Source organism: Crotalus tigris, unplaced genomic scaffold (assembly GCF_016545835.1).
Source record: "Crotalus tigris isolate CLP2741 ecotype Arizona unplaced genomic scaffold, ASM1654583v1 scf7180000018413.2111637, whole genome shotgun sequence".
Taxonomy (NCBI): Eukaryota; Metazoa; Chordata; class Lepidosauria; order Squamata; family Viperidae; genus Crotalus; species Crotalus tigris.
In genome coordinates this window covers 1,375,654-1,402,669 of record NW_024096990.1, presented here as the reverse complement: position 1 = coordinate 1,402,669, position 27,016 = coordinate 1,375,654, and the positions used below count along the sequence as shown (strand labels likewise).

The 27,016-nt window shown below is 48.2% G+C and overlaps 1 protein-coding gene across 9 annotated transcripts in view; it reads left to right on the top strand.

Moving 5' to 3' along the window:
- The window catches only part of LIPE (lipase E, hormone sensitive type), a 29,602-nt gene extending 6,567 nt beyond the window's left edge, over positions 1 to 23,035 (top strand). For 3 of the 9 annotated variants that reach the window (XM_039352199.1, XM_039352207.1, XM_039352206.1), the window contains exons 2-10: positions 5,121 to 5,653; positions 9,957 to 10,047; positions 10,941 to 11,086; positions 11,843 to 12,028; positions 13,066 to 13,360; positions 15,560 to 15,787; positions 17,299 to 17,469; positions 19,205 to 19,575; positions 22,237 to 23,035. In XM_039352199.1, coding sequence (XP_039208133.1) covers positions 5,121 to 5,653; positions 9,957 to 10,047; positions 10,941 to 11,086; positions 11,843 to 12,028; positions 13,066 to 13,360; positions 15,560 to 15,787; positions 17,299 to 17,469; positions 19,205 to 19,575; positions 22,237 to 22,791 — 2,576 coding nt within the window. In that variant the 3' untranslated portion in view covers positions 22,792 to 23,035. Of the gene's footprint in view, positions 1 to 199; positions 286 to 3,741; positions 3,824 to 4,061; positions 4,164 to 4,934; positions 5,002 to 5,120; positions 5,654 to 9,956; positions 10,048 to 10,940; positions 11,087 to 11,842; positions 12,029 to 13,065; positions 13,361 to 15,559; positions 15,788 to 17,298; positions 17,470 to 19,204; positions 19,576 to 22,236 lie in introns of those variants that run through there. The other 6 variants (XM_039352204.1, XM_039352201.1, XM_039352205.1 and 3 more) reach the window with 6 other exon arrangements.
- The last annotated feature ends 3,981 nt before the right edge of the window (positions 23,036 to 27,016 follow it).

Here is a 27,016-nt window from a genome sequence, read left to right as displayed (position 1 = left end):
ATTGCAACCCACCCATTGGCTCCGTGGAGAAGGATCCGGCGGTTCATTCGTGAATTATGAGAATCTCACCTGGTTGGATGTGGCAGAAGCTGGCTGTCCACAGCGGTGATTGGCCGACACCTGTGACATCACAATTGCACCCATTCCTGGGAGTCTGGCTGTGTTTGGGTTTTGTTTGTTTTTTTAATGGCAGGGTTTCCACACATGCAAAGCAGAAGGAAGGAGATGAACCCCGGCTCAGCTTTCCAGCTGCTGATATATAGGCCTGCGTGACAAATTGGGAAGGTGGGATAAGAAAGCATAATCTTTTCTTTTTTTTTTTCCTTCCAGAAGACCCCCAAGGAATGGCCCGTCCTGCCTATTTAAGGCAAACACACTCTCTGAGTTTGGGTTTGGGGACTGTAGTGGGTGTAGACCCGTGTTTCTCAACCTTGGCGATTGGAGATGGGTCACTTCAACTCCCAGAATTCTCCAGCCAGCATGCTTATAACCCCAACTGTCATAAGCGGAGGGCTACCTGTACAAATCAAAAATCCTTTAAATGGATAGAAATGAATATTAAAGTACGTAATAGATATTGAACCAGGCTTAAAATGTAAATCCGTCCTTTTCTTCCCTCTTCTCCAGATAGCAGCCTTCCAATATTTGAGGGGCTGTCACAGAGAAGGGGGGGGGTGTCAGCTTGTTCTCCAAAGCCCCTGAGGGCAGGACAAGAAGTAATGGGTTGGAAGATCATTAAAGAGAGATCCAGTCCAGAATTAAGGAGAGGTTTCCTAACAGTGAGAACAATTAATCTGTGGAACGGCTTGCCACCGAAAGTTGTGAGTGCTCCATCAGGTTTTTTTTTAAAAAGAGGTTCAAAAGCCATTTTTCTGGAACGAGATAAGATTTCCTACATGGGCAGGGAGATGGACTAGAAGATCTCTAAGGTTCCTCCCAACCCTGTCCTTCTGTATTCTTTATGTTGGGAAGATCAACATGGAGCTTCGAGATTGAAAGCCCAATGAATTAAAAGAATCAGGATCCCTTTCCAAACCTGTCCAATTCTAGAATAGTTATTCCTTCTGGTTAAAAAGCAGTGTGAGGTTACAGGTAGTCCCTTCAAAATTACAACAGCACGGGGGAAAAATGGATTTATGAACATTTTTCACACTTACGACCATTGCAGCATCCCCACGAACGGGGGACCAAAATTCGGATGCTTGACAGCTGGTTCATATTTATGACGGTCGCAGCATCCCCGGGACCATGGGATTCCCTGTTGCGACCTTTTGACCATGGGGAAGCCAGATTCACTTAGCAACTGTGTGCCTCACGGAACAGCTGCAGCGTTTCACTTAACAACGGGGGCGAGAAAGGCTGTAACACAGGACAAAATTCACTTTAACCAGTGTTAGCCTCCGAAACTTTGGGCTGAGTTGCGGACGTAATCCGGTCCCTCTATAAAGGCTCCAATTGCTTCCCCACCATGGGTAGCTGCAGCCCCTCAACTGCAGCTACCCATCCGTGGGGCAGAATGTGCCCCACTTAAAAAAAACCTGATTCCTCTTCATTTGATCTGGACTCGTGAACGGAAGAGGGTCAAGAGCTAAGGCAGCGTGCCAGGTATTGAGAAAGGGCCCTGTTTTGTATAGGGATGAAAACAACACAGTTCCTCTTTTCTTAGAACTAAACTTCATGGGCTTGGAATGCAGGGGATGTGGGGCAAGTGTCTGATCAACTTTCTCTTTGCAAATTAGACTAGAATAAAGCTGGAAGGGACCTTGGGGGGTCTCCTAGTCCAGCCCCCCGCTCGAGTAGGAGAATCTATACCATCTCAGACAGGTGATTGTCTAGTTTCTTCTTAAAAATCTCCAGTTTTTAAGTCTATGATTTCTGGTGGCCAGCTGTTCCACTGGTTGATTGTCCTCGCTGTCAGGAAGTTTCTCCTTAATTCCAGGTTGCTTCTCTCCTTGATTAGCTTCCAACCGTTGTTTCTCGTCCTGCCGTCTGGTGCTTTGGTGAACAACCCGGCCCCCTCTGCCTTGTGGCAGCCCCTCAGATACCTGTGCTCAGCTGATGGGAAAAATGATTGAGCCTTATAGGAGAGATGTGTGTAGGTAGTCCTTGATTTACTAATGGCTGTAAATCGAGGATTACCTGTAGGAGAGTGTTTTCCAAGCCACAGAATTTGAGCTCTCTATTCTCTACAGTACAGGTAGGCCTTGACTTAACAACGGTCCATTTAGGGACCGTTCTAAGTTATAACAGCACTGGAGGGGGGAAGTGATTTAGGACCTATTTTTGCACTTAGGGTTGTTGCAGCCTCCCTGTGGTCACGTGATCAAAATGGAGATGCTTGGCAATTGACTCATATTTATGATGGCTGCAACATCCTGGGGTGGTGGGATCACCTTTTGTGATCAAGCTGTTCTCCAAAGCGCCTGAAGGCAGGACAAGAAGCAACGGAGGGAAACTAACCAAGGAGAGAAGCAACCTGGAACTAAGGAGAAACTTCCTGACAGAACAATTAACCAGTGGAACAACCCACCTCCAGAAGCGGTGAATGCTTCAACACTGAAAGTTTTTAAGAAGAGACTGGACAGCCATTTGCCTGAAATCGTATAGGGTTTCCTGCCTGAGCAGGGGGCTGGACTAGATGACCTCCAAGGTCCCTTCCAACTTTATTATTATTATTATTGTTGATCATCGCACAGTCAACTAGATGTTCAGACTGGATTTGGCATTTTTGTCTACCTATCTACCTATCCTTGCCTATCTACCAAGGACCCGGGATAGGCAGATGTGGATGTTTGATGGTATTACAGATATCGTCGCAGGATGGAAGCATTTCCTAGTAAAGCCGCCTTTTGCAATTGACTAATGACAAATTTGTCAATGCCAATGGTGTGCAAGTGGTGCTCCAGTGGTTTTGGGATTGCACCCAAGGCACCTATTACTATTGGTACCACCCTGCTTGCTTTTACCACAGTCTTTCTATTTCTATTTGTAGGTCTTTGTATTTTGTTATCTTCTCCCGTTCTTTCTCGTCTATACTGCTATCTCCAGGCACTGCCACGTCCACTATCCAGACTTTTTTGTCTTTCTTATCGACAGTTGTTAAGTCCAGGGTGTTACGTTGCAGGTGCTTGTCTGTTTGAATTCTGAAGTCCCAGAGCAGTTTAATTTTACCATTTTCTATGACTTTCTCTATTTTATGATCCCACCAGTTCTTGCTTGCAGGCAAATGATATTTCTTGCAGATCTTCCAATGCACCATTGTTGCTACTTTGTCATGCCGCTGCCTGTAGTATGACAAAGTAGCAACAATGGTGCATTATTATTATTATTATTATTATTATTATTATTATTATTATTATTATTATTATTATTATTTAATCTTCTGACAAGCAAAGTCACTGGGGGGGAAGCCAGAATCACTTAACCATTGTTATACTAACTTCACAGCTGCGGTGATTCGCCTCACAAATAATGGCAAGAACGGTTGTAAAACGGGGCAAAACTCACTTAACAAACGTCTCACTTAGCCACAGAAACGTTGGGATCGGTCGTGGTCGTAAGCCGAGGACCACCTGTTAAGAGTCTGGCGGGTTTTCTTTCCCAAACCGTCTCCCCCATTTGATCATTCCTGATCCTCCTGCGCCCCAAACTTTTCGCTTCCCCTTGGTCCCCCCCCCCTCCCCACAATGGGCACCCAGATTTCTTCTTAAAGACCTGTTGGTGGCACCTCGTGTATTCCAGAAATGGCATTTCAGAGGAAAGCTGATCTCCTGCCCCAAAATTCCTGTCTCCGGAGGAGATGATCGTCTTCTCTGGAAAAACAGTAAGTTCATGTAGAGGAGAGAAAGAGAGAAAGAGAGAGAGAGAGAGAGAGAGATGGATGCCCGTCCTTTCATCCTGTTTATCTCAGTCTCCAGATCTCCTTGTGGTGGGTTAAATTCAGACATCTCCTTTCAGCCTGCACCCCTTCACCCAGCAAACCTGGGGGAGCAGGGGGGGGCTCCTTCTGCTTTCCTCCTCCCCCCCTCTTCTGGACTGACCCCTCCTCTTCGTCCTCCAAGGCGGAGTCAGTTTCTCCAGCGGTGTTTTAAGTCAGCCTCCGGTGCTTGTAAGGCAACTCGATCCCTTCACCAGAAGGCTGGATGCCGGTTAGTTGACACCGGGTGAGTGTCCTGTCCTTGCACAGGATTCCCCCCCCCCCTCCTGAGGTGAGGTGACCTTGCACGGGGAGATTTGTTAGCAAAATGGGGAAGGGTCTCAGCTGTGGGCAGAGATGCCCGCCCTTGCTCCTTTCCCGAACTCCAAAAGGGGAGTCATTTATCTTTGTCTCCTTGGCGGGATGAAGGGTGGGTCTCCCTGGCAGAGAGCTCGTAAATTTCTTTGGGGGTTTGTGAGGAGGGGAACAGAAGGGTCTTCCAGGGTCTGAAACTAGACCACCGTGACTATTGCTGTTCCTGAGGAGCTGAAATGGGGCTGGGAGGAGGACGTGGGGAGAGAGGGGGGGGGTACGTGTGTGTCTCGCACTGGGGTGGTGGGAAAGAGCAAAAGGCAATCTGGCAAAAAAAAAAAAAAATTGTTGTGTGTTGTGGTTTGCGCCTTCCCTCCCACGGGAGGGAAAATATGGTCAGTTGTACTTTTTTTTGTGGAGCGTTGAGGAAGGAAAGTAAAAACAGGTTGAGAAATGTGATTTATAAGGTATGGGCTAAGCCGGAGGCTGCGTCCAAGCTTTGTCGATTTTGAAGACTTGTGGACTTCAGCTCACACAAACACACACACACATACACCCTTGGCCTAAACTTTCCCTCATTTCTGTGACCAATTGTCCTCTCCTGCTTCGTCCTGTTTAGTAGGGTCTCCTGTCTACTCAAAGGGGGGGAGAAGAGTTGGGGGCTGGGGATTGCTGCTGTATTAAGCCATGCCCCCTCCCCTTATAGGGCCAGCAGTCTTCCAGAAGCTACGTGGGCTTTATGGAGTACTTAGCTGAGACAGAGGCGGGAGAATGTAAGTAAAAAGCTAGGAGTTGGGACCACACTGTCCTTCTGCCTCCAAAGTGGCCTCCTCAATCTCTTCTCTCCTTTCTTCTTGGAACGGTTTCATCCTTTCTCTTCCTCCCACCTTAGGCTCCCCCAGTTCCAGCACCATGGACGCCCGGCCGCTGTTCCAAACCTTGCTGATGTTGGCCGAGGATAACGTGGCTTTCTTCCAGAACGTCCCCACCGAGACAGGTCAACGCTTCCTGGCCACCTTCACCACCATCCAAGAACATGCCCGGAGCCTTGAGCCGATGCTGGACCACTTCTCCGCCGTCTACCACGTCTTTGACCTGGACGAGCACACGCCGGCCAACGGCTACCGCAGCCTGGCCCAGACGGTGCGCTGCTGCGTGGCTCACATCATCCACAAAAGCCGCTACGTGGCCGCCAACCGCCGCAGCATCTTCTTCCGGACCAACCACAATTGCGCCGAACTGGAAGCGTACTGTGTGGCCTTGACCCAGCTCCGGGCCTTGGTCTACCTAGCCCAGCATCTGCTGACTCAGAACCGGCCCGGGTACCTCTTCAACCATGAGGATCGGGGCCTTTCGAGACAGTTTCTCCAGGAATACATGACGATGCAGAAGGGCTGTTTTTACGGGCGCTGCATGGGCTTCCAGGTAAGGACCACTGAGGCAGCCATCTTGCAGAATTGGAGAAGTGTGTGGGGGGGGGAGATCCAAGGGTTTTGCCTCTCTTTCTTTTAGAAGACGTGTTTTTATTAGGATTATTGTAGGTAGGTAGGTATGTTTGTGCCCTGCCTTTTATTATCTTTACAAATAAGGGGGCAGGCATATCCAACAATCCTGCCTTTATTGTTTTTACAAATAACTCGAGGTGCCGAACATATCCAACCTTGTGTGTTTTCCCCACACAAACAATTCTGTCAGGTGGGCTGCACTGAGACGGACTGGCCCAAAGTCCCCTAGCTGGTTTTACTTGCCTAAGACAAAGCTAGAACTCACCATCTCCTGGTGATTGGCCCAAAGTCACCCAATGAGCTTTCATAGCTCGGGTGGGACTAGAACTCACCATCGCCTGGTGATTGGCCCAAAGTCACCCAAGGAGCTTTCATGGCTCAGGTGGGACTAGAACTCCAATCGCCTGGTGATTGGCCCAAAGTCATCCAAGGAGTTTTCATGGCTCGGTTGGGACTAGAACTCCAATCGCCTGGTGATTGGCCCAAAGTCATCCAAGGAGCTTTCATGGCTCGGGTGGGACTAGAACTCACCATCGCCTGGTGATTGGCCCAAAGTCACCCAAGGAGTTTTCATGGCTCAGTTGGGACTAGAACTCCAATCGCCTGGTGATTGGCCCAAAGTCACCCAATGAGCTTTCACGGCTCAGGTGGGACTAGAACTCCCAATCGCCTGGTGATTGGCCCAAAGTCACCCAATGAGCTTTCATGGCTCAGGTCGGACTAGAACTCCCAGTCACCTGGTGATTGGCCCAAAGTCACCCAGCCAGCTTTCATAGCTAAGACGGAACTTGAACTCACTGTCTCCTGCTTTCTAATCTGGTGCTTTAACCCAGGGGTCCTCAACCTTGGCAACTTTCAGACTTGTGGACTTCAACTCCCAGAATTCCTCAGCCAGCTGAGGAATTCTGGGAGTTGAAGTCCACAAGTCTGAAAGTTGCCAAGGTTGAGGACCCCTGCCTTAATCACTAAAATACAAGTGAAAATAAAAATAGTGGGGAAATGGGAAAAGGGAGAAAGGGAAAGCGTAGGGCAAAGAAAGAAAGGGGGGGGGGGAAACTTCGTCTTCCAACTTTTTTTCAGCGCGGTAAAATACAAGATAGAATTGCAACCTCAGCTTTTTTTACTTGACCACCTTAACAAGGACAAGCCACGTTTATCGCGACAGACTAGCTTAATCAGCAAAGCCTAAAATCAAAAATGTTATATATTTTTTGCTGTCTCGAAATGCATCCCGATGAGTCCTATTTTTAGACACACACACACACACACACACACACACACACACACACACACACAGAGAGAGAGAGTAATTGGCAAACCCAAAGAAATTTGCACGGTTCTTCCTTCCCTCTCTCCCGGCCTCTGAGCTGATCGCTTTAACCAAGTTTGGGATTTAATCTCTTTGATCTCCTGCCCAGATGGATTTCTTAAGAGAAACTAGACTTTGCTTTCTTTCTGTTGATTCACTTTAGGTCGGGGGGGGGGGGGTGTCTCCAACCTTGGCAACGTTACCACTCGTGAACTTCAACTCCCAGAATTCCGCGGCTGGCTGAGGAATTCTGGGAGTTGAAATCCACAGGTCGTAAAGTTGCCAAGAACGGAGACCCTTGTTTTTGGTGGTATTTTCCTCCAGGAAAGAGCTTCTGTTTGTTCCTTTTTTTGGAACGCACGCAAACATGAGACTGGTTGAGGAAACAAAGCAATTTGCTGAAATAGTTTGGTGGAGGGCAAAAAAAACATCCTGGGGAAGTCAGTTTATTTTAATATTATTATTATTTGTTAAACAAATTTACACAGCCACCCAAGTCATACATAGTAATTCCGGGCGGTGTACAATATTAAGTCATCGTTTCCTGGAGAGAAGACATGTTTATCACTGAACGTTTAATTTGACAGCAGTGTTTTCTCACTTTAAGAGGGCTGGACTTCAACTCCCAGAATTCCCCAGCCAGCCATGCTGGCTGGAGAATTCTGGGAGTTGGATGTCCAGTCTCTTAAAGTGGCCAAGGTTGATAAATCACAGCTCTACAGACGTCAGAGCTCATGTTATTTCCTATCAGTGATGAATCTCCTCCCCAACACACATAGACACACACACACACACACACAGAGAGAGAGAGAGAGAGAGAGAGAGAGTTGCCGCTTGCATTGTCATAGCCTTAGACGTAGCTTCCCTGTCAACCAGACGCAGCTCTGACCTTCCTGTTTAATTTTTTTTCCCCACTTTTCCCCCCGGACAAGTTGCAGCCTTGACCAGCTGGCCCTGAATGGTCAGCCACATTCCTATGTTTTACACACACACACACACACACACACACACACACACACACACACCCCTCCTGTCCCCAACTCTTGCCTGTCACTCTTCAGCCTTGCTGCAGCATGTTGTTTGTGCATTTGTGTGTGTTCCCAGCTGAATTTGGAGCCAGCCCTGTCTCAGATCTAATCCAGCGTCCTGGCTGGCAGAAAATGTCAAAAGGGGCTGTGGGATTTCTTTGTCCAGCTAAACAGCACCGTATCCAGGGGTGGGATTCAAATAGAGGAACAACCGGTTCTCTGTGTGGATGCCGCTTCCGGAAGTCCGTTCTGGGCCTGGGCAACCAAAAATTAGCTACTGATTCTGCCAAAGTGGTGGGAACCGGCTGAATCCCACCACAGGAAGGGAGGGAGGGAAGGACGGAAGGAAGAAAGGAAGGAAGGAAGGAAGGAAGGAAGGAAGGAAGGAAGGAAGGAAGGAAGGAAGGAAGGAAGGAAGGAAGGAGGAGGGGGGAAGGAAGGAAGAGGAAGGCAAGGAAGGAAGGAAGGAAGGAAGGAAGGAAGGAAGGAGTGGTGGGATTCAAATATGGGAACAACCAGTTCTCTGTGTGGATGCCGCTTCCGGAAGTCCATTTTGGGCCTGGGCAACCAAAAATTAGCTACTGATTCTGCCAAAGTGGTGGGAACCAGCTGAATCCCACCACAGGAAGGGAGGGAGGGAGGGAGGGAGGGAAGGAAGGAAGGAAGTGGAGGGAGGGAGAGAGGGAGGAAGGAAGGAAGGAAGGAAGGAAGGAAGGAAGGAAGGAAGGAAGGAAGGAAGGAGTGGTGGGATTCAAATATGGGAACAACCAGTTCTCTGTGTGGATGCCGCTTCCGGAAGTCCATTTTGGGCCTGGGCAACCAAAAATTAGCTACTGATTCTGCCAAAGTGGTGGGAACCAGCTGAATCCCACCACAGGAAGGGAGGGAGGGAGGGAGGGAGGGAAGGAAGGAAGGAAGTGGAGGGAGGGAGAGAGGGAGGAAGGAAGGAAGGAAGGAAGGAAGGAAGGAAGGAAGGAAGGAAGGAGGAAGCAGTGGTATTCAAATATGGGAACAACCGGTTCTCCGTGTGGATGCCACTTCCGGAAGTCCGTTCTGGGCCTGGGCAACCAAAAATTAGCTACCGGTTCTGCCGAACTGGTGCGAACCGGCTGAATCCCATCACTGACTGTATCCCTCCAAAAGGAATCAATCTGTTGTTGGTTGTTTTAGTCCAGCTGGGAGGGAAGAAAAGACTTCAAGGATCGATCAGTTCCTGTCTACAAATAGTCCTCAACTTACAACAGTTCATTTAATGACCATTTGAAATTACAACAGCACTGAAAAAAGCGACTTAAGAACCTTTTTTTACACTGATGACCTCGGGGATGCTGTGTGAAAAATGGTCCTAAAGCACTTTTTTTCACTGCCGTTGTAACTTTGAATGGTCATGAAAGAAAAAGTTGTAAGTCCAGAATTACTATTATTTCAGTAATAAATCAAGGCGTTATTTATTTATTGCCGGGGAACAAGATCCAGGGACTCTCTGAACAAACGGTGCTATCCGGTTGCTTCTGCTCTTTGCAGTTGTGGTGACATACAGACAACAACACATACAACAACACACACATGTGTGCTCTTTGCAGTTGTGTCCTAATCGGTGTGCACTTGAGGACCTCAGCGCAGCGCGACAGGCAACACGATGTTGCTAGTTCCTGGGCAAGACCTGTTTGATTTGTGCACATTTTAATCTTGTATTTTACAGTTTCAGTTTTAGGGTATACCCTGTATTTTGCCTTCTTTTAATGGATACGCTTCTGACGCGAATAAATAAATAAAAGAAGTACATTCAGCTCTTGGCTTGGAGCTGTGGACAGTCTGGGTTCAAATGTCAGGGGAAAAAAAGCAGGATTGCTCACCATTTCTCTTGTCAATTCTTGATCCTGCAGTTTGCTCCTTCGATCCGGCCTTTTCTGCAGACCATCGCCATCAGCCTGGTCTCCTTTGGGGAGAATTACAAACGGAACATCTCCGGCATCGGTGAGTATCAGGACTCAGATGCACCCTACAGTAAGAGTTACGTGTTGGTTGCACTGCCCTTGCAGATCTTTTCCTTCCCCTAATGTGGAATTTCTCTGGATGTAATCAGGCAGGAAGCTTTTCTGATCTCTCTCTCTCTTTCTCTCCTTCCTTCCTTCCTTCCTTCCTCCCTCTGTCCTTCCCTCCCTTCCTTCCTTCCTTCCTCCCTTCCCTGACTGTTCCTTCCTCCCTCCGTCCCTCCCTTCCTTCTTTCCTTCCTTCCTTCCTCCCTTCCCTGACCGTTCCTTCCTTCCTCCCTCCCTTCCTTCCTTCTTTCCTTCCTTCCTCCCTCCCTTCCCTGACTGTTCCTTCCTTCCTCCCTCCGTCCCTCCCTCCCTCCCTTCCTTCTTTCCTTCCTTCCTTCCTCCCTTCCCTGACCGTTCCTTCCTTCCTCCCTTCCCTGACTGTTCCTTCCTTCCTCCCTCCTCCCTCCCTCCCTTCCTTCTTTCCTTCCTTCCTTCCTCCCTTCCCTGACCGTTCCTTCCTCCCTCCCTTCCTTCCTTCTTTCCTTCCTTCCTTCCTCCCTTCCCTGACTGTTCCTTCCTTCCTCCCTCCATCCCTCCCTCCCTTCCTTCCTTCCTCCCTTCCCTGACCGTTCCTTCCTTCCTTCCTTCCTCCCTTCCCTGACTGTTCCTTCCTTCCTCCCTTCTTCCCTCCCTCCCTCTTCCTTCCTCCCTCCCTCCCTCCCTTCCTCCCTCTCTTCTTCCTTCCTCCCTCCCTCCCTCTCTCCCTTCCCTGACCCTCCCTCCCTCCCTCTCTCCTTCCTTCCTTCCTTCCTCCCTCTTTCCCTCCCTTCCTCCCTCCTTCCTTTCCTTCCTCCCTTCCTTCCTTCCTTCTTTCCTTCCTTCCTGTAGGCGTGGCGGCTGGCTCTCTCTTCATGAGTGGGAAGTTTGCCATTGACCCTGAACTGCGAGGATCGGAGTTTGAGCGCATCACTCAGAACTTGGATGTCCATTTCTGGAAGAGGTTTTGGAACCTCACTGAGACGGAATTGCTGGCGGTGAGTCCTGCTGCTGGGAAGGGGCGTCCCTCACCGGATCCCCACCAACAATATTTTCATGGGGGGGAAAAAAGAGAGATAAATCAGAAGAAAGAGCAGATCTGAAAAAGATTCATAAGGATAAACACAACTTTTGCTATAACTTTTACTATGCAGGTATAGTCCTCGACTTACCAACACACCTGAGTCCAACACTTCTGTCACTAAGCGAGACAGTTGTTAAGCGGACTTTGCCCCATTTTACGACCTTTCTTGCCACAGTTGTTAAGTGAATCACTGCACTTGTTAAGTGAGTGACCCGGTTGTTAAGTGAATCTGGCTTCCCCATGGACTTTGCTTGTCAGAAGATCGCAAAAGGGGGTCACATCACACACACACACACACACACACACACCAGGATCTGCAACCGTCATAAGTACATGCCAGTTGCCCAGCATTTAGCTTTGGATCATGTTGCCAGGGGGATGCTGCAGCGGTCGTGGATGCAAAAAATGGTCATAAGTCACTTTTTTTCAGTGCCGTTGCAACTTTGAACGGTCACTAAATGAACTGCTGTAAGTCGAGGACAGCCTGCAAGTGTCAAATAAGGGTCCTCATGGACAGAGAAGGAAAACGTGGAGGGTATCTAAAGTCCATAACCTGGCGCCTTGTTCCTCAACGAGGGACGTGCATCGACTCCTTATGGAAAGATACTGGATATTTGAGGACAGGCCAATGTTTGTTTAATCTCTGCTTTATCTTTCCCTCCCTCTGCAGTCGCTAGCCAGCATGGCTTCCTCTCAGGTCCGGCTGTCCCGAGCCTTGCTGGTCCCACCCCATTCCTTTGACCTGCCTCTGGTTTCTAACCCCCAACTGAGCGTCACCATCACACCTCCGGTGGCCCACACCGGGCCAGGAGCCGTCCAGATGAGGCTCATTTCCCACGAGCTGCGTGAAGGACAGGTATGGACAGGTGTGAAAGTTGTCCAGCAGGCTGAGGAATAGCATGTTCAAAGCGTAGCAGTCTGGGGACTGTTCCCTCCTGTTGACGAAGCCAAAACTATATTTGGCCAATAAGGAAACCTCATTTTGAAAGAATAGGAATAGAATAGAATAGAACAGAACAGGAATAGAATAGAATAGAATAGAATAGAATAGAATAGAATAGAATAGAATAGAATAGAATAGAATAGAATAGTGGAATGGAGGAATAGAATAAGAATAGGATGGAATGGAATAGAATAATGGAATGGAGGAATAGAATAGAATAGAATAGAATAGAATAGAATAGAATAGAATAGAATAGAATAGTGGAATGGAGGAATAGAATAAGAATAGGATGGAATGGAATAGAATAAGAATAGGAATAGAATAGAATAGAATAGAATAGAATAGAATAGAATAGAATAGAATAGAATAGTGGAATGGAGGAATAGAATAAGAATAGGATGGAATGGAATAGAATAATGGAATGGAGGAATAGAATAGAATAGAATAGAATAGAATAGAATAGAATAGAATAGAATAGAATAGAAAATGGAATAGAGTAGAGTAGAATAGAATAGAATAGAATAGAATAGAATAGAATAGAATAGAATAGAATAGAATAGAATAGATGGAAATTAATCAAGGAGAGAAACAACCTGGAATTAAGAAGAAATTTCCTAACAGTGAGAACCAACATTGGGAGGTTTTTAAGAAGAGACTGGGCAAACATTTATCAGAAATGGCATAGGGTTTCCTCCTTGAGCAGGGGGTTGGACTAGAAGGCCTCCAAGGTCCCTTCCAGCTCAATTCTGATCAAATCAGCCTTCCCTGTTTCCCTCCTCTGCAGCTTGTCAAGATGCTTCCCAGAAACAGATGCTCCTCTTTGTCACAAGATCCCTGGAGAGTTCGCCCTCTGGGGCTGGCACCGTAGGGAGGAAGCAAGCGACAGGAGGCCGGCCCTGGGCCTTTGGGATCTCTAGATCTCACCTTGCCATCTGTTTTCTTCTCTCTAGGACAGCGAGGAATTGCTCAAATTGATGCGGCCGGAAGGAACTCTGGCCCTGGAGCTGCCCTGGAAGACCAAGACCTTGCCTCGCTCCCCCTACCTCCTGGTGCACTTTCACGGAGGCGGTTTCGTAGCGCAGACGTCCAAGTCTCACGAGCCTTACCTGAAATCGTGGGCTCAGGAACTGGGGGCCCCTATTCTTTCTATCGACTACTCACTGTCCCCGGAGGCTCCCTTCCCACGAGCGTTGGAGGAATGCTTCTTTGCCTACTGCTGGGCCCTTAAGAACTGCCATCTCTTGGGTAAGGAATTGGGGGGGCGCAGCCCCTCCCTCCGGGGGGGGAGGCCCAGAGGACAAAGCAGTACAGGTAGCCCTTGATTTATGGCCGCAGTTGACCCCCCCCCCAGATTTCTCCTGCTAAGCAAGACAGTGAAGTAAATTTGGCCCCATTTTACAACTTTTCTAAGTGAACCTGGTCACCAAAGGGGGATCACGTGACTCCGGGGAAGCTGCAACCGTCATAAATACATGTCAGTTGCCAAGCATCTGAAATTTTATCAGAGGGATGCAGTGAAAGTCCTTTAATGTGAAAAAAAAAAACGCTCGTGATAAGTCACTTTTTCAGTGGCATTATAACTTTGGATGGTTAGTAAAGGAGCAGTTGTAAGTCGAGAACTACCTGCTGTGTTTTATTTTGTTTTCTACTGCTTTTGAAATAATAACCGAAAAAGAAAAGAACATAATCTAACAAAATGAAATTCAATGGTGAAAAAAGTGAAGTTCTACATTTAGGCAAGAAAAACCAAATACACACCTATAGTATAGGGGATACCTTGCACAATAGTAGCAACTGTGAGAGGGATCTCAGAGTCCTAGTGGACAATCACTTAGATATGAGCCAGCCGTGTGCTGCAGCTGCCAAAAAAGCCAACACAGTGCTAGGCTGCATTAACAGAGGGATAGAATCAAGATCATGTGAAGTATTAATACCACTTTACAAGGCCTTGGTAAGACCACGCTTGGAATATTGTATCCAGTTTTGGTCACCACGATGTAAAAAAGATGTTGAGACTCTAGAAAGAGTACAGAGAAGAGCAACAAAGATTATTAGGGACTGGAGGCTAAAGCATATAAGGAATGGCTGCTGGAATTGGGTATGTCTAGTTTAACAAAGAGAAGGACAAGGGGGGACATGATAGCAATGCTCCAATATCTCAGGGGCTGCCCCAAAGAAGAGGGAGTCAAGCTATTCTCCAAAGCACCTGAAGGCAGGACAAGAAGCAACAGATGGAAACTGATCAAGAAGAGAAGCAACCTAGAACTAAGGAGAAACTTCCTAACAGTTAGAACAATTAACCAGTGGAACCACCTGCCTCCAGAAGCGGTGAATGCTCCAATGCTGGAAGTTTTTAAGAAGAGACTGGACAGCCATTTGTCTGAAATCGTATAGGGTTTCCTGCCTGAGCAGGCGGTTGGACTAGATGACCTTCAAGGTCCCTTCCAACTTTATCATCATCATCATCATCATTATTATTATTATTATCCACCATTGGCCAATTTCAAAAGGCCGATTTACTCGAAGCAGCTTCTATCCCACAACAATACCTCTAAACTCCATCCAACATCCACATCTGCCTATCACAGGTCCTCGGGAAGGACTGAATAGATGGACAAAAATGCCAAATCAAGTCTGAACACATGGCTGACTGTGCAATAAACCTTACTAATAATTAGGGTAGAGGTACATTGTCGAAAAGCAAAGGAGTTTAAAAAGAAGTGGAAAAAAATGCAACAGAAAATGGTATCCTTGCAACAATAGATGGTTTCAATGCTCTATCTCAAGGGTCCTCCAACTTGGCCAATTTTAAGACTTGTGGACTTCAACTCCCATGCATGGCTGGCTGGGGAATTCTGGGAGTTGAAGTCCACAAGTCTTAAAGTGGCCAAGTTGGAGGGCCCCTGCTCTATATCTACTTGTCTAAGGCAAATATGATTCAAGTCTGCATATATTTCTAATGCCCTTGATAGTTCCCTGTTTCTTTAACCTACTCTATTTCGTATAAACGAGTCTCATATTTCATTATATTTGTCCATACAAAATCTACATTCGTTGGGAATCAGTTCATAGCTTGGCCACCTACAAGAGGAAAAAGTCAGTCATAAAAAGTGAGTGAGCCTGGGAGACAGCGACAAACAGGATAGGGGGATGTTGAATGTTGCCCTTTTTTTCCCTGAGAATTTTCTAATTTTGTACATGTGTGTGTGTACTCCAATCGTAAGATTCATCAGACACTTTCAGATGCGTTTCTTATCCTCGAAAGAGCTGGGAACATTACAGCTGATTTTCAGCAGATGGTGAACAACGGTCAGATCGTAACATCCAGGCCACCATTTTGATTTTGTTGATCGCAGCCTGCAGAACGCAGACGCTTTGATCCTTCTGCTTCTTTTCTCTTTTCGTCCCAGTTCTGATCCCTTCTTCCTTTCCGTCCCTTGGCAGGCTCCACAGCGCAAACGGTCTGCCTTGCAGGGGACAGCGCTGGCGGCAACCTCTGCATTACCGTCTCCATGCGTGCCGCCGCCTTTGGGATCAAGATGCCGGATGGGATCATGGCGGCCTACCCCGTCACCCTCTTGGAGATTGCCGCCTCGCCTTCACGGCTTCTCGCCCTGCTGGATCCGCTCCTGCCTCTCAGCGTCTTGTGCAAATGCCTCAGTGCCTACGCAGGTGAGGAAGCTCGCTGGAAAAAGGGGAGGGGGGCCCTTGAGGTTAAGGAGGTGGGCCGAGAAGGGAGGAAGATGGGGCTGGCGACGGGCCACCAGGATGTGTCAGAACTGGAGGATTTTTAGGAAGGATTGGCCCCAGGGTGGAGGAGGATGAGCTATATTTCAAGGTTGGCTTCCAGGTGCAGTTCAGAATGCTGTGTCATGGTTCCGACAGAGGAAACTCTTCAAAGAACTTTGAGGCATTGTTTACCTTAAAGAATCTTGATGGGAGTAGCATAGCTTCGGCAGTAACATAGTTGAAGCCAAAATCAGAATTCCCCTCCCCAGAGCACATAGTATCAAAGCACAATTCCCTCCTTCAATTAACAGTCGTAAATCACATTCTCCAATTCCTTTGAAATGCAGGCTTTCCCTTCTGTTCTGCTACCCGCCAATCCTTATCATCTCTCATTTCACACACTGGTACAATAATGTTATGTCTAACTAACTCCCACCCCATTCCGCCTCCTCCCCCAGCATCATCTAATTCTAAGAGTAAAGCATAAGAAAGAAAAAGGCTGCATCTCCATATGTTGTCAAAGCAAGAACATCCGATGTTAGCAGTGTTGACGTGCTGGTTATCAGCTGTAAAGCTCCTCCCCCCCATTGGCATAGGGCCTGGTTATGGCCATTCAGTCTTCAAAAGTTCTTCCCCAGCTTATGAAGTTGGGCACAGTGAGGGCACTTTGGATCCTATAGATCAGAGGTCCCCAACCTTTTGGGCACCAGGGACCGGTTCCGTGGAGAGAGTTTTTTCCACGGACCGGAGGGTGTGTGGTTTTGTGTGCTGCCTGCATTCCACGGATGGGGCTTTGCTTGTTTGTGTGGACCAGTTGCTGGCATGCCATGGCCCGGTACCGGTCCACAGACCGGGGGGGTTGGAGACCCCTGCTATAGATCAAGTAATGCCATCTTTGGGGAACCAGGAAGTGTGCCTTTTCTTCCCTCTGGCATAGCTTCCGGCCAGAGATCCCGATGGCTCCTGTCTTGATGACATTCAAGAAGATATAATGAAGGCCTAGCTATTTTCCCAAGCTTTGAGGCATGGCCACTTTAAGATCTGTGGACTTCCAACTCCCAGAATTCTCTTCCCCTCCTTTAAGCCACTTGAGGTTCCTTTTTTTGTTTGTTTGTTTTTATTTTATTTTTTCTTACTTGTCATTATAAGCCACGCAGAATTTTTGGGAGCCCTGGTGGCACCCGAACTGTACTGCACAGGTAGTCCTCGGCTTACAACTGTTCATTTAGCGACTGTTCGAAGTTACGACGGCACTGAAAAACGTGACTTATGGCCCTTTTTTCACCTTTATGACTGTTGCAGCATCCCCCACGGTCACGTGACTTACATGCTGCTGGCTGGCTGGGGGATTCTGGGAGTTGAAGCCCCCCCAGTTTTAAAGTGGCCAGGGTTGGATGCTCCTGATCGAAATACTTCCCTCCCCCCCCCTCATTTTTGTTCCTCCCAACCCGAAGGAATGGAGTCAGAGCAGCCTGATGACTCGGCCTTGGAGAAGTTGGACCCCATGAACATGATGCGCCGGAACACGGCCCTCCTGTTCCGAGACTTACGCCTGGGTGCGTCCGCCTTGGTTGGCTCTTTGATGGACAAGACAGGCAAGCGCAACAGGGCGGGTGCCGTAAATGGTAAGAAGGGCCTCCCCCGGGCTCCGTGCTGGCAGCTTCTGTGCTCCTCTGCTCCTGCCTTCCTCTTCTTCTCGCCACAGACATGGCACCTACTGGAGGCTAAAACATACAAAGAACGGTTGCTGGAATTGGGTATGTCTAGTTTAACGAAGAGAAGGACGAGGGGGGACATGATAGCAGTGTTCCAATATCTCAGGGGCTGCCCCAAAGAAGAGGGAGTCAAGCTATTCTCCAAAGCGCCTGAAGGCAGGACAGGAAGCAACAGATGGAAACTAACCAAAGAGAGAAGCAACCTAGAACGAAGGAGGAATTTCCTGACAATGAGAACAATTAACCAGTGGAACAACCTGCCTCCAGAAGTGGTGAATGCTCCAACACTGGAAGTTTTTAAGAAGAGAATGGACAGTCGTTTGTCTGAAATGGTATAGGGTTTCCTACCTGAGCAGGAGGATGGACTAGATGACCTCCAAGGTCCCTTCCCACTTTATCATTATTATTATTATTATAACACAACATCACTTACATTAATAACCCATTGCAATGAGGTCCACTGCCATGGCAAATCCATTGGATAGCTATAGGCTAATGGCAAATCAGTCAGGTCCAGTCCCAACCCTTTCTCGTTCTGAGACTGTTGTCAGATGGTCCTCTGACTTTTGCTGACTTTTTAATGACTTTTTACTGACCTGCTGACCTCCTGGACTTTTTACTGACAGCCGTTTGTCTGAAATGGTATAGGGTTTCCTACCTGAGCAGGAGGTTGGACTAGATGACCTCCAAGGTCCCTTCCCACTTTATTATTATTATTATCAGATTGGAGAACCACCCGGGGCTCCGTAAGGCGCCCCGTGGCCAGCTGGTGGCGATGTTTCCAAACGCCTTACTAATTCCAGCACTTGGTAGGAACTGTCCGTTTTTTCTCTTGCCTAAATTATGTGCTGCTGCTTAAAACATAAATGCAGGTAGTCCTCAACGTACAACTGTTCGAAGTTACAATGGAACTGAAAATGTGACTTACGGCTATTTTTCGCACTCATGACCGTTGCCACCTCCCCGTGGTCACGCGATCAAAACTCCGGCGCTTGGCAACTGGTTCATATTTACGACGGTCGCAGTGTCCCAGGGTGGTGGTGGTGGAGTGTCACGTGATCCCCTTTTGCAACCTTCGGACAAGCAAAGACAATGGGGGAAGCCAGGTTCACTTAACAACTGCTGTGATTCAGTTAACAACCGAGGCAAGAAAGGTCGTAAAATGAGGCAAAACTCACTTGGCTGCCTTCCTTAATTTTTTGCCCGGTGGTGGTTGTTAATAAATGAAATCTTGCAAAAATTGGGTGGCCAAAGAGGCCATGAGCCGGGGGGGGGGGTTCGAAGCAGGGCTGAAGGTCCCTGCCTTTGCCCAGGGGTGAGACAGTAGCAGTCTTCCAATATTTGAACAGCTGTCACAAAGGGGTCAACTATTCTCCAAAGCACCTGAAGGCAGGAAAAAAAAGCAACGGATGGAAACGAATCCAGGAGAGAAGCAACCTAGAACTAAGGAGAAATTTCACAACAGCGAAGACAATTAACCAGTGGGACAGCTTGCCACCAGAAGTTGGGGGTGGAGGTTCTTGAGAAGAGATTGGATGTCCATTTGTCTGAAAAGGTGTAGGGTTTCCTGCTTTAGCAAGGGGGCGGGGTGGGCTAGAAGACCTCAAGGTCCCTTCCAACTCTGTTCCTCTCTTCTTCTGTGCAGAAGCCTTGAGGAAAAGTGCATCGGAGACGAGCCTGAAATTGAAGCCATTTGCCAGCCACAAAGATTCCCGGAAGAAGAGCCAGACGTGTCAAAATTTCTTAGGGTCCTCCGATGTCCAGCGAGACACAAGCTCTACCACTCCGGACTCTGAAGATCAGCCCACCTTTTTCCTCTCTGACCAGGACCAAGAGGCCTTCTCCTCCAGCAGTGCCCAGGGCTTGGTTTTTCCCGACGGCTTCCAGCCGCTACGCACCAGCCAGCCTGCCGCCAGCCTGCCTTTAGAGCTGTCGCCCATCGTCAAGAACCCGTTCATGTCGCCCCTTTTGGCCCCGGATGAAATGTTGAAGGGACTCCCTCCGATCCACATCGTGGTGAGCACACACCTGCCTGTGTGGCTGGAGGGAGGTGTGGTGGGTGGGAAGGGGGTGGGTGGAAGTAGGGTTGAGTAGATCTGGAGGTTGGGGAGCGAGCTCACACATAGCCTCACCCAGGTAGCTCTCCAGTGGGTGGGTGTAATGGCATGTGGGAATGACCTTGGGAGATAGAGGGAAGAGATACTGCCTAGGGCAGGGGTCCTCAACTCCTGGGCCTTGGACCGGCACCGGTCCACAGCATGCCAGCAACCGGTCCGCACAAACAAGCAAAGCCGCATCCGTGGGAGGCAGGCAGCACACGAAACCACGCATCCTCCGGTCCGCGGAAAAACCTCTCTCCACGGAACCGGTCCCTGGTGCCCAAAAGGTTGGGGACCCCTGGTCTAGGGAACAATTAGACAAGGTGGAGGGGAGCCCACAGCTGCATAATGGGCAGAGAAAGAAACTCAGAAAGGAATCTTCTTAACTTAGGTCGTCAAAAGAGACGGCAGCTGATTTGTACTTACAGATTTGCGAGATTCTGTTAATGTAAAGCAGTGGTTCTCAATCTTTTTAATGCCGCGACCCCCACCCGGTCGTAAGTTGAGGACTACTCAACTGGTCCTAAGTCGAGGACTACTCAGTTGGTGCAGCACCGTTTGCAGAATGGGACTTTTGGCGGGCTCCATGGGCTTTTGAAAGAAAGAATTAGACTCTATTCAAGAGAGTCTATTCTATTGGCTTTCAAAAGCCAATAGAATAAAAGGGAGTAGCACAGCTAAGGAAAAGGGGGGGAAAAATGGCGGACTGCATTGTTTGGTGACCCCCGTGAAATGGTCGTTCGACCCCAAATGGGGTCCCGACCCACAGGTTGAGAACCACTGATGTAAAGGTTTCCCCTGTCCAGTCATGCCCGACTCTAGGGGGCGCTGCTCACCTCCATTTCGTAGCCGAGGGAACCAGCATTGTCGGAAGACACTTCCATAGTAATGTGGACGGCATGAGTATATGCCAAGGTGCATGGATGCTGTTGCCTAGCCACCAGAGTGGCATCCACACTATTTATCTGTTTGGATTTGAATGCTTTCAAACTGCTCGGCTGGCAGGAGCTGGAGCAAGGAGCAGGAACTCACCCCGTCATGCGGCACTCGGGTCTCAAACTTCTGACCTTTCGGTCGACAAGCCCGGCGTCTTAACCACTAGGCCAGGGGTAGGCAACCTTGGCTCTTTTATGACTCGTGGACTTCAACTCCCAGAATTCCTGAGCCAGCATGACTCAGCATGGCAACCTCTCCCTTTCCCCTCAGCATGGCTGGCTCAGGAATTCTGGGAGTTGAAGTCCACCAGTCATAAAAGAGCCAAGGTTGCCTACCCCTGCACTAGACTAGGCCACCGCGCCCTCTTTCTGTTAATGTAGCCTTACAATAAAGTAGCCTTAGTTCACTGGTCATGTCTGCTACCTGGGAACAGCCGATATATCAATCTTGCAAGTCTAAAAGGACAAATCTCCCAGCTTTTCTTTTGACAGCCTGCTGGATTAGAGCTTCCTAAGGTTTTTTCTCTGCCCATTATGCAACTGAGGATTTTCCTCCCACACACACACACACCCCTTATCTGCTTTTTCCCTAGGCAGTCTCTTCCTACCAAGTCCCAGGTCATTCTGACATGACATTCTGAGAGCATTAGTGGGTGCTTGCGTGCAGTTCAAAAAAAAAAAATCGCGGCTGTCTACACTGGGCACAATTTGGGCTGAGTGTAGGTGGAGGACAGGAGTGGCTCTGAGGAGAGAAGAGAAATTGGGGAAGGAGAAACAGGGAACTGTCCATGACTTGGTCACAATATGGTGGCAACTAACTTCTGGGGTGGAGATGAAAAACTGGAGAGAGCTGTTTTTAAGAATGGTTTGTTTAGCCCAGGGGTAGGCAACCTTGGCTCTTTTATGACTGGTGAACTTCAACTCCCAGAATTCCTGAGCCAGCATGGGGGAACTATGGCCCCCTCATGACTCGTGGACTTCAACTCCCAGAATTCCTGAGCCAGCATGGGGGAACTATGGCCCCCTCATGATTCGTGGACTTCAAATCCCAAAATTCCTGAGCCAGCATGGGGGAACTATGGCCCCCTCATGGCTCGTGGACTTCAACTCCCAGAATTCCTGAGCCAGCATGGGGGAACTATGGCCCCCTCATGACTCGTGGACTTCAACTCCCAGAATTCCTGAGCCAGCATGGGGAACTATGGCCCCCTCATGACTCATGGACTTCAACTCCCAGAATTCCTGAGCCAGCATGGGGAACTATGCCCCCTCATGACTCGTGGACTTCAACTCCCAGGATTCCTGAGCCAGCATGGAGGAACTATGGCCCCCTCATGACTCGTGGACTTCAACTCCCAGAATTCCTGAGCCAGCATGGGGGAACTATGGCCCCCTCATGACTTGTGGACTTCAACTCCCAGAATTCCTGAGCCAACATGGCTCAGCATGGAAACCTCTCCCTTTCCCCTCAGCATGGCTGGCTCAGGAATTCTGGGAGTTGAAGTCTACGAGTCATAAAAGAGCCAAGGTTGCCTACCCCTGCACTAAGCCTAACTAGCTTGTAATAGGGTACGTGAGGGTTAGGAGTGCACGGATTTCCCGAATCCTAGGATTGACAGGATCCAACCATCTCTTCTCCTTAGGCCTGTGCTCTGGATCCCATGTTGGACGACTCCGTGATGTTTGCCCAGAGGTTGAGGGCCCTCGGTCAGCCAGTCACTCTGCGCGTGGTGCAGGATCTCCCCCACGGCTTTCTCAGCCTGTCCCAGTTGTGCCGCGAGACCCGCCAGGCCTCAGCTGTCTGCACAGAGATCATCCGGAACATTCTGGTTCCTTCCGATGCCGCCCCCCCACAGCCCCCGGCCACCCTCCACAAACATCGCAAACTGGAGCGAACGTCTCAAGTCGTGGCTAATAATGCCGACCACCCTCCCATCCAGGAGAACGGGGTCCCCCCTCAACAGAAAGCCTCGCATAATCCAGCGGCAGAGTGCAGGACCACTAGGCCCAAGGAGCAGATGCAGACCACCAGCAAAACTCCAGACCCCCCAAATGGGGGACATTCCTTGGACCAGCCAAGCAAAGCCAAAAACATCAGCACCCCTTCCACAGCCGATCCCATCTTAAATGCTGCTATCATTCCCGGCCAGGATTCTGGTCCTTCAAATAGCACCTCGGGCAGAGGGGTGGGGGCCTGAGCCCCACCCCCACCCCCATCTATTCCCCCGACCTTGTGGCTTGAAATGGTGTGTCATTTGCAGTGGTGCTTTTTTTTGCTTCACACTCTGGATGGATGCCTCCGAACCTCGTGAGGAAGGGCTCTCGCTGCCGTCTCCGTTGCTAACCGAACGTTGGGGGGGGGCGACCGTTTGTCCCAGAAGTCTCCGTTCTTTTCATCTCCTGGAATGATGCTTTTATATACCTGTTTGGATTTTTTAAAAAGGAAAAAACAAAAACAAAAAGCTGCATCAAACTCTTGCAGCCGATCTCTCTCTGTTTTGTGTTGGGCCCGAGCAGCGTCCAGGGGTTCTCGGCTTTCTTGTTTGCAACTCACCTTTGCACTGCCTGACCTTTTTCTCACATTTTTGATCTCAGTAATAGGGAAACATTTTTAGGGAGATGTATTGGGGTGGGGTGGGGGAGGTATGGGGGGGTGACTTTCTTATCAAATTCTAAGAATCCATTCCTAGCCACCAGAAGCACAATGTTGGCCTTCCTCTTGCCCCCCCACTTCTTGGAGGGGAGGATGGTGTTTGGTCCACCCAGGCCAGCTGAGTCAGTTCTCCAAACACGGAGTCTTCCGCTCATTTGCACAAAAAGTATTCACAGCCGTTGCCTTGCCTCATCGCCACTCTCTGGTGTCGGCCATGTTTTGTTAGAGGAACACGTTGCATTGCACTGAGATTTTTTTCCCGTCCTCACAACCCTCTTCTTTATCCACCTCACCTGGTTTGCCTTTGGGGAGTACTGTTTTTATAAACCAAGGGGGAGGGAAAGTTTTGGGAACTTCACAGGGACAGGGACCTCTCAGAAAAGCTGCAGTTTTCACTTTCCTTCTGGGGCTAAACAGAACAACTGTTTTTGTGAATAAAAGCTGGTTTGATTTTGAATGACGTATTCTCTGTACTTGGAAGCTGAGACGGGGGGGGGGGGAGGATGTTGTGTGGAAGTAAATTCCAGGTAAAATTGAAGAAGAGAAGCTGTGGGCTATACAGGGAGTTCTCGATTTACGACCAAAGTTCCGATGGACCCAAAACAATGGTACTTGTGAACTTATAAGAAGTTCTGATCCACCTCTCCAGGTGCATGTGATCACATTTTGGGCACTTGGCAACTGGCCTGGAAGTTTTTAAGAAGAGACTGGACAGCCATTTGTCTGAAATGGTCTAGGGTTTCCTGCCTGAGCAGGGGGTTGGGCTAGATGACCTCCAAGGTCCCTCCCAACTTGGCAGTTTGCAGCACTCTGCAGTCACGTGACAGGAACTTAATGATGGTCTTTATTTCCAGTGTTTATTTCTTGTTCATATATGTCATTTCCCATTTTCCTGGATCAAGGCTGGTCAAAACAGGGATTTGCAGGGCGAGATGAGCAGTTAACAGTATGAAATATATATAAATAAGTATGTAAGCAGGTTACACCGTAAACATGATATATTTCAAAAATGAAGTTTCTCAAGTCACGGTTGTCCCAAAGATGCTTCTTCAAAAGATAACTGGACTTTCTGGGGTTTTCTTTCTCCTTGAAGACATTTTGCTTCTGACACAAGAAGCTTCTTCAGTTCTGACTGAATGGTGGAGAATGGATTTGTATTCCTTGCAATCATCTGGTCGTTAGCGCTCTTTCTGAGAGTCATCGAGTCATTACAGGGCACAAGATAGGGCAGTGATGGCGAACATTTTAGACACCGAGTGCCCAAACTGCAACCCAAAACCCACTTATGTAGCGTCGTGTGCCGGGTGGGCATGGCCCATTGGGTAGGTGTGGCCCATTGGGTGGGCATGGCCCACTGGGTGGCCGTGGCTGCGTTGGTAACGGCAGACTGGGTGGGACTAAAAAGTTCAATCGATCAATTCCAACTTTGCGAAATCTTTTTTTTTTCTCTTGAGAAGTTGAAATTGATTGATTGATGGAACTTTTTTTTTTTTGTACATGGCGGCGGAGGCCTAAAGCGAAAAGGTTTTATAAAACCCAGCTGAAGGCCTAGGACTGGGGCGATGGCGTGCATCTCTACAGAGAGGGCTCTGCGTGCCACCAGTTTGCATGCCTGCCATAGGTTCACTACCACGGAAATAAGGGAACAAACCCATCGGGACAAGATTCAGCAGCCCACCTGCATTTGAAAGACAAAGATCACTCTTTTGAAGGCAGCCAAATCCACATTCGGGACAGAGAGGACCACTAGTTTGAAAGACTAGGTCAAAGTCTTTAAGACTGAACGGGCCTCTCTCAGCAGAGGGGGAAGTTGAGGACATCATCTATTTCCTGTCTACGACACCATTCTTTTGGCAGTTCCAAAAAAGGTTCCAGACCTATTTGCACCAATTTGCACACCTGTTCAGGTGACCCAGAGGGCACAGATAAATAAGGTGACCAACTTTTTTACAATGAAAAGGAGGACACAAATAAATTGAAGAAAAAAATATCGTAAAGAAAAGAAACATGTTATTCATTGCAACAATAATACAGACAACTTGCATGTGCCAAGTTTGCCAGCCGGGTGTTTTGGCGCGCTCAGCAGCAATTCCTATTGGCTTTCGAAAGCCAATAGCGGGAGTAGCCCAGCTCATGCAAAAGTTGAAAAAAAAACCATTTAAAAAAAAGGTGCCGGAATGTCGTTCTGGGCCTTCTATGAGAAAAAAAAAAAAGCCCTGCAGATTAGTCTTCAAATATCGAAAAGGAGGACATGTAGGAGGACATTTTTCGAGGGAGGACAAAACCTACAAAAGGAGGACTGTCCTCCCTAAAGATAAACCTCCAAGTGGCCTCAAGACTCTCAGAGTACTAAGGACCAGATGATTGTGAGAAATATAAATCTTTCTGTCCTCCACCATTCAGTCAGAACTGAAGAAGCTTCTGGATGAGTAGCGAAGTGTCTTCAAGGCAAAACAAAGTCCAGTTGCCTTTTGAAAGAAAGCACTTTTGACATTGCAGAAAAAGATTTGCACTTTGGAGAATCCCTGAGGTATTGTGTCTTGCCGGTTGGGATGTAAACCCTAAATATAGTTCCCAAACTGACCGTTAATCCAAACCTAGGATTAAGATAAACTTCAGTGAATCAGAATATGAATGCTGGGTTTGGTTAAAAAAGAAAACCAAAAAAATTTCCATTTTCAATCACACCCCATTTCTTTCTGCCTTTTGAAGCTCTCTGCAGCCAAGGACTGCATTCAAAGGCTTTGTAGAACCACAGAAATAGTCATGAATCTTATTTATGGCTGATTTTGGATTTATAAAGATTTATAAGGATTTTTCTCCCCCTAAACAATTTCAGTTCAGGATATCTGGGCTGGAGAGTGAGGAAGGAAGGATCAAAATATGAACATTATCTTCTGTGGGGTGGGGGTTTCACAAAACTGTGCCCGCTATCTTGAATTTTATAACCTCCATGAACATCTGCAGGATACGCAAGCTCTATTTTTTTTTTTCTGAAACATCTGATCTACCAGCTTTTTGTAGGACAGGGCCAGCCCAATAACTATTCCTGCTTGTACAAACCGCACAAGAATTGTGGTTTTGTGCGAAATGGAGAAGGATCTGTAAAGGAGGAAGCATTTAGCTATCTTGTAATTTCAAGCCGGTTGTTATTTCTCAATTCAACATGCCTCACTGGACTGTGATGGGGGAAAAACTGAGGGGAACAGATCCAGTGTCTTGATCTGGTGGTGGGTCAGAACCAGTGGTGCGATTCAAATAGGTGAACAACCGGTTCTCTGTGTGGATGCCGCTTCTGGAAGTTCGTTCTGGGCCTGGGCAACAAAAAAATTAGCTACCGGTTCTGCCGAACTGGTGCAAACTGACTGACTCCCACTACTGGTCAGAACATCAGAAGAAGCAACGGATGGAAACTAATCAAGGAGAGAAACAACCTAGAACTAAAGAAAATTTTCCTGACAGAACAATTAATCAGAGGAACAACTTGCCTCCAGAAGTTGTGGATGCTCCATCACTGAAGGTTTTTACGAAGAGAGGTTGCAAGCACTTTCTTAAATGGTCTACGGCAGTGGTTCTCAACCTTTTTAATGCCGCGACCCCCCAACCGGTCGTAAGTCGAGGACTACTCAACCGGTCGTAAGTCAAGGACTACTCAACTGGTGCAGCACCGTTTGCAGAATGGGACTTTTGGCGGGCTCAGCAGGGCAGAGACAGCCTGGACAATTCCTATTGGCTTTTGAAAGCCAATAGAATTAGACTCTATTCAAGAG